This window comes from Oncorhynchus clarkii, chromosome 19 (genome assembly GCF_045791955.1).
Source record: "Oncorhynchus clarkii lewisi isolate Uvic-CL-2024 chromosome 19, UVic_Ocla_1.0, whole genome shotgun sequence".
Classification (NCBI taxonomy): Eukaryota; Metazoa; Chordata; class Actinopteri; order Salmoniformes; family Salmonidae; genus Oncorhynchus; species Oncorhynchus clarkii.
In genome coordinates, this window is record NC_092165.1 from 9,298,681 (window position 1) to 9,306,266 (window position 7,586).

At 43.6% G+C, this 7,586-nt stretch overlaps 1 protein-coding gene across 1 annotated transcript in view; it reads right to left on the reverse strand.

Moving 5' to 3' along the window:
- LOC139375541 (ovochymase-like) overlaps positions 1 to 7,586 on the reverse strand; it is a 36,879-nt gene extending 29,293 nt beyond the window's left edge. The window contains exons 1-2 of the mRNA XM_071117371.1: positions 7,436 to 7,586; positions 3,115 to 3,245 (exon numbers count right to left, since the gene is read on the reverse strand). Coding sequence (XP_070973472.1) covers positions 3,115 to 3,245; positions 7,436 to 7,586 — 282 coding nt within the window. The remainder of the gene's footprint in view (positions 1 to 3,114; positions 3,246 to 7,435) is intronic.

Genomic DNA, 7,586 nt, shown 5'->3' on the forward strand with positions numbered 1-7,586 from the left:
AGAAGTTGATTAATCAGCATGATCATTACGCAGGTGCACCTTGTGCTGGGGACAAGAAAAAGCCACTCTAAAATGTGCAGTTTTGTCACACAACACAATGCAATTGGCATGCTGAATGCAGGAATGTTCACCAGAGCTGTTGCCAGAGAATGTAATGTTCATTTCTCTGCTTTAGAACATTTGGCAGTACATCCAATCTGACTCACAACTGCAAACCACATGTAACCACGTCATCCCAGTACCTCTACAAATCAGCCGGGCTAGACAATCTGGACCCTCTCTTTCTAAAATGATCTGCCAAAATTGTTGCAACCCCTATCACTAGCCTGTTCAACCTGTCTTTTGTATCGTCTGAGATTCCCATAGATTGGAAATCTGCCGCGGTCCTCCCCCTCTTCAAAGGGGGAGACACTCTTGACCCAAAATGCTACAGACCTATATCTATTCTACCCTGCCTTTCTGAGGTCTTTGATAGCCAAGTTAACAAACAGATCACCGACCATTTCGAATCTCATCGTACCTTCTCCTCTATGCAATCTGGTTTCAGAGCTGGTCATGGGTGCACCTCAGCCACGCTCAAGGTCCTAAACGATATCATAACCGCCATCGATAAGAGACATTACTGTGCAGCCGTATTCATCGACCTGGCTAAGGCTTTCGACTCTGTCAATCACAGCATTCTTATTGGCAGACTCAACAGCCTTGGTTTCTCAAATGATTGCCTCGCTTGGTTCACCAACTACTTCTCCGATAGAGTTCAGTATGTCAAGTCGGAGGGCCTGTTGTCCGGACCTCTGGCAGTCTCTATGGGGGTGCCACAGGGTTCAATTCTCGGGCGACTCTCTTCTCTGTATACATCAATGATGTCGCTCTTGCTGCTGGTGATTCTTTGATAAACCTCTACGCAGACGACACCATTCTGTATACCTCTGGCCCTTCGTTAGACACTGTGTTAACGAATCTCCAGATGAGCTTCAATGCCATACAACTCTCCTTCCGTGGCCTCCAACTGCCCTTAAACGCAAGTAAAACTAAATGCATGCTCTTCAACAGATCGCTGCCCGCACCTGCCCACCCGTCCAGCATCACTACTCTGGACGGTTCTAACTTAGAATATGTGGACAACTACAAATACCTAGGTGTCTGGTTAGACTGTAAACTCTCCTTTCAGACTCACATTAAACATCTCCATTCCAAAATTATATCTAGAATCGGCTTCCTTTTTCGCAACAAAGCATCCTTCACTCATGCTGCCAAACATACCCTCGTAAAACTGACCATCCTACCGATCCTCGACTTCGTCAATGTCATTTACAAAATAGCCTCCAACACTCTACTCAACAAATTGGATGCAGTCTATCACAGTGCCATCCATTTTGTCACCAAAGCCCCATATACTACCCACCACTGTGACCTGTATGCTCTCGTTGGCTGGCCCTCGCTTCATACTCGTCGCCAAACCCACTGGCTCCAGGTCATCTATGAGTCTCTGCTAGGTAAAGCCCCGCCTTATCTCAGCTCACTGGTCACCATGGCAGCACCCACCCGTAGCACACACTCCAGCAGGTATATCTCACTGGTCACCCCCAAAGCCAATTCTTCCTTTGGCTGCAACTCCTTCCAGTTCTCTGCTGCCAATGAGTGGAACGAACTGCACAAATCTCTGAAGCTGGAGACTCTTACCTCCCTCACTAGCTTTAAGCACCAGCTGTCAGAGCAGCTCACAGATCACTGCACCTGTACATAGCTTATCTGTAAGTAGCCCATCCAATCTACCTCATCCCCATACTGTATCTACTATTTATTTATCTTGCTCCTTTGTACCCCAGTATCTCAACTTGCACATTCATCCTCTGCACATCCTACCATTCCAGTGTTTAATTGCTATATTGTAATTACTTTGCCACCATGGCCTATTTACATGCTGTATATAGATTTTCCTACTGTATTATTGATTGTATGTTTGTTTATTCCATGTGTAACTCTGCTTGTTGTATGTGTCGAACTTCTTTGCTTTATCTTGGCCAGGTCGCAGTTGCAAATGAAAACTTGTTCTCAACTAGCCTACCTGGTTAAATAAAGGTTAAATAAATAAATTAAATAAACCTTCACATCCGGCTTCTTCACCTGCGGGATCGTCTTAGACCAGCCACCCGGACAGCTGATGAAACTGTGGGTTTGCACAACCGAATCATTTCTGCAATAACTGTCAGATAGCGTCTCAGGGAAGCTCATCTGAGTGTTCGTCATCCTCACCAGGGTCTTGACCTTACTGCAGTTTGGTGTCGTACCCAACTTCAGTGGGCAAATGCTCACCTTCAATGGCCACTGGCACGCTGGAGTAGTGTGCTCTAAACAGACGAATCCCGGGTTTCAACTGTACCGGGCAGATGGAAGACAACATATATAGCGTTGTGTGGATGAGCATGGTGGTGGTGGAGTTATGGTATGGGCAGGCATGAACTTCAGACAACCAACACAATTTAATTTTATCAATGGAAATTTGAATGCACAGAGATACCGTGATGAGATCCTGAGGCACATTATCATGCCATTCATCTGCCGACATTACCTCACGTTTCAGCATGATAATGCATGTCGCAAAAATCTGTACACAATTCCTGGAAGCTGAAAATGTCCCAGTTCTTTCATGACCTGCATACTCAGCAGACATGTCAACCATTGAGCATGTTTGGAATGCTCTGGATCAACATGTACGACAACATGTTCCAGTTCCCGCCAATATCCAGCAACTTCGCACAGTCATTGAAGAGGAGTGGGACAACATTCCACAGACCACAATCAACAGACTGATCAACTCAATGTGAAGGAGATGTGTCGCGCTGCATGAGGCAAATGGTGGTCACACCAGATACTGACTGGTTTTCTGATCCACACCCCAACCTTTTTTAAAGTGTAGGGCCTAATGAATGTATTTCAATTGACTGAGATCCTTATATGAACTGTAACTCAGTAAAATCGTAGAAATGGTTGAATATTGCATTTATATTTTTGTTCAGTGTATTTGTTTGAAGGAAAGAGCACAGTAAAAAGGAAAAGAGGTTACTGTATAAAAATCTTAGTGTTTTGAATGTGTTGCATTGTGGTACTTACCATGCCTGGGTCCACAGTGATGTGCCAGCTGCAGCTCATGCCGTTGTCGTAGCTACTGGGGTGATTCATGCTGGTGAACTCCCCCGACGGGCCCTTGAGTGCCTGAGGACCCCCGCATCCTGAATTGACCTCTTGTCCCACACACAAACATGCACGCACACACGCACGCGCACACACACACACACACACACACACACACACACACACACACACACACACACACACACACACACACACACACACACACACACACACACACACACACACACACACACACACACACACACACACACACACACATTGATTACATGAACATTCAGTTGATGTGTCAGCTGCAGGGGAACAGCTTTGGGTAATGTTGGCAGAATAATTTGTTTTGATTAGAACCCTTGTTATTGGGCTGTTATGTATAACATGGAAGAGTAACACAATGTAATTATGAAACATCCTGCTGGGACAGACTGTTTGATGATATAGTGGCACTACTTACATTAATAAGAGTATTCGAATTAAATATTGCTTCCCCAGTTCCATTAAACAAAAGCAATTGGTAATTGGTAATTAAAGCATTAACATACCCTCATACAATGGTATGGCCAATGACAACATGGTCAGCAACTACCCTATACAACCAATACAGTATAAGTTTTTTAAATATCATTTGCACACATATACACTGAGTGTATAAAATATTAAGAACACCTTGCTAATATTGAGTTGTACCCCTTATTTTTGTCCTCAGAACAGCCTCAATTCTTCGGGGCATGGACTCTACAAGGTGTCAAAATCGTTCCACAGGGATGCTGGTCCATGTTGACTGGAATTTGGCTGGATGTCCTTTGGGTGGTGGACCATTCTTGATACACACGGGAAACTGTTGAGCGTGAAAATCCCAGCAGCGTTGCAGTTCTTGACACACTCAAACCAGTGCGCCTGGCACCTACTACCATACCCTGTTCAAAGGCACTTAAATATTTTGTCTTGCCCATTCACCCTCTGAATGGCACACACACAAAATTCATGTCTCAAATGTCACAAGGCTTAAAAATGCTTCCCTTCATCTGCACTGATTGAAGTGGATTTAACAAGTGACTATGATGGATCATAGCTTAATAATGGATCATAGCTTTCACCTGGATTCACCTGGTCAGTCTATGTCATGGAAAGAGCAGGTGTTCCTAATGTTTTGTACACACATATATCTATCCGTATGTTGACTAGTGGTGTATCTACAGTGCATTCGGAAAGTATTCAGACCCCTCAACTTTTTCCACATTTTATTATGTTACAGCCTTATTTAAAAATGTATAAAATTGTTATTTTTCGTAATCAATCTACACACAATTCCCCATAATGACAAAGCAAAAACAGGTTTTTAGATTAAAAAAACATTCACATTCACATAAGGATTCAGAAGGGCTTTGGTCAGGGAGGTGACCAAGAACCCGCTGGTCACTCTGACAGAGCTACAGAGTTCCTCTGTGGAGATGGGAGAAACTTCCTGAAGGACAACCATCTCTGCAGCACTCTGCCAAACATACTTTCATGGTGGAGTGGCCAGACGGAAGCCACTCATCAGTAAAAGGCACATGACAGCCCGCTTGGAGTTTGCCAAAAGGCACCTAAAGACTCTCAGACCATTAGAAACAAGATTCTCTGGTCTGATGAAACAAAGATTTAACTCTTTGGCCTGAATGCCAAGCGTCACGTCTGGAAGAAACTGGGCACCATCCCTACAGTGAAGCATGGTGGTGGCAGCATCATGCTGTGGGGATGCTTTTAAGCGGCAGGGACTGGGAGACTAGTTAGGATTGAGGGAAGGATGAACGGAGCAAAGTACAGAGAGATAGATCCTTGATGAAAACCTGCTCCAGAGCGCTCAGGACCTCAGACTGGGGTGAAGATTCACTTCCAACAGGACAACGACCTGTATAACGACCTAAGTATACAGCCAAGACAACACAGGGGTGGTTTCAGGACATGTCTCTGAATGTCCTTGTGTGGCCCTGCCAGAGCCCGGACTTGAACCTGATCTAAAACCTGATCTAAAATGGAGAGACCTTAAAATAGCTGTGCAGCGACACTCCCCATCCAAGCTAACAGAGCTTGCAGAGAAGAATGGGAGAAACTCCCCAAATACAGGTATGCCAAGCTTGTAGCATCCTACCCAATAAGACTCAAGGCTGTAATCGCTGCCAAAAGTGCTTCAACAAAGTACTGAGGAAGGGTCTGAATACTTACGTAATTGTGATATTTTCAGTTGTATATTTTTTACAAATTTGCAAACATTTCTAAAAACCTGTTTTTGCTTTGTCATTATGGGGTATTGTGTTTAGATTGATGATAAATGTTTTTTAATACATTTTAGAATAAGGCTGTAAGGTAACAAAATGTGGAAAAAGGTCAAGGGGTCTGAATACTTTTCCCAAACGCTCTGTATAATGTAGACAGAAGCTAGACAGTTTTTGGCCTTTCAATATGACCATCACTTCAAAGCACAGACATTATTCCTGGGCAAGGTTTATTGAATAAGGGATTTAAAGGACGAATAAAAGGAGAAAGGATATAAAAGGGAGAGAGTGAAAGAGAGAGAGAGAAAGAGAGAGAGAGAGAGAGAGAGTGAGAGTATTTGCGTTATACTAGACCAGTGTACTGTGTGAGTGCTGTCTCTGGAGTCAGCCGTGTCTCCTAAGACAGTCTCACTCATAGAAATGGATGACAGCCATTATTCTTAGGTACGATATGACTGATTTGGCTAACCGAGCCAAGGTAGCGTGGGACAGTGTTAATAACATCATAGATTTTTATATGATTTAAATGCCTTTTTAGGGGGTGGGGGAGGCTGTATTTTTTGGGAACCAGCACAGAACTGTAAAAAGACACCAAGATATATTGCAGATAGGTGGACTATATTATATGGTAAATAGATCATCATTGACACCTTGTCAGAAGCAAAAACAACACGCATGTTATATCACATTTTAACTCAGATGATTTGATGGGCTGTTTTCTATCTATAGATGAAATAGAATGACTCATGAAAAATAATGCAGACGTGACAAATTGAGGACGTATTTGTCATACTTTCTATGGTGACAGAGTGACACTATTTAAAAATACGTCCAGCAATCCATAACAGTGCTTGGAACCGCGTCAGTGCATCAGTATCCAGTGGTGTGACCAATGAGATGCCAATGTCCAAGGGGACCAATTAGACTTTCAGATATCCCTAAAGGTTCGCAGGAGGTTTGTCTATAGACGTTCCCTCAACGTTAGAGGGAACCTTTGCCTTTTGTTGTCGTTCTGTTCCTCCACAGCTGGGTCTCAGCTCGGAATGTCTGTCTGCCACACTGTGAGGCCAGTGGCAGGGGACGTCACTGTGACTCACATCACAAAGGTACCACAAAGACACAGAACCCCCTTAGAAAATAACTCTCTGTCTCGCCCTGTACCCAGAATGGAGGCACATTCAATGCCAGAAGTATTCAATGCCATTAATACTGTAGCAATGAATGCTGTTGGTTTGTTATTGCGGTATACAATGACTCAGATCATTCTTCTATACTTATAATTTATTGCTGATATGAAAGTGTGGCTTAATTTAATCCTAAATAATAAAACATCTGTCAGAGACAGAGATACATTAAGAGCACAATGTACAGTGATGGAAATTTAAATCAAAATAGACAACAAAACATCACTTTTCATCTTCTTGTCAGCAAACTCACCACTAACCGACAGCCATTACCCATCCACTCCACAGACGCTTAGCTAAGCCTGCTATTATGGTAAATGTATAATGGTCCATAAATCACACGGGTCCATAAATCACTGTTTCATAGTCCTGCTGAGAGGCATTGAACTTTCTGGTGTGAGTAGAGCTATAAACCTTCATTTGATTGAAGTGTTTCAAGTTTTGTACTCACACACCTCCTTGACAGTGATGAAGTTTAGAGGGATAGTACAACTCCTATGTGTTTACAGTATATACAGTAGTACTAATCATCTGGCCTACATGAATGTGTTTAAAGTATATAGCGGCTCACCACCAGGTAGCCTAGCAGTTAAGAGAATTGGGTCAGTAAACGAAAGGTTGCTGGTTCCAATCCCTGAGCCGAAAAAGTGGAAAAATCTTGTGTAAGACAGTTAACCTCCAACAACAACTTCTCCCCGGGCACCGATGACGTGCATATCGATTAAGGCAGCCCCCCGCTCCTCTCGGATTCAGAAGGGTTGGGTTAAATGCATTTAGTTGTGCAACTAACTAGGTATCCCCCTTTCCCTTCCCTCCATTTAAACATACAGGTAGTACACTACTCACCTTCATCAGTGGGGACGCTGTTCTTGTCGGTGAAGTAGATGACCACCAGTCCGATGCAGGCGCCAGTCAGAGCCACAAACAGTAGTATCAGGCTCTTCTCCAGGGTACTCAGACCCCTGGACGTGGGCCTCTTCTTGAGGTCTTCCTCCAT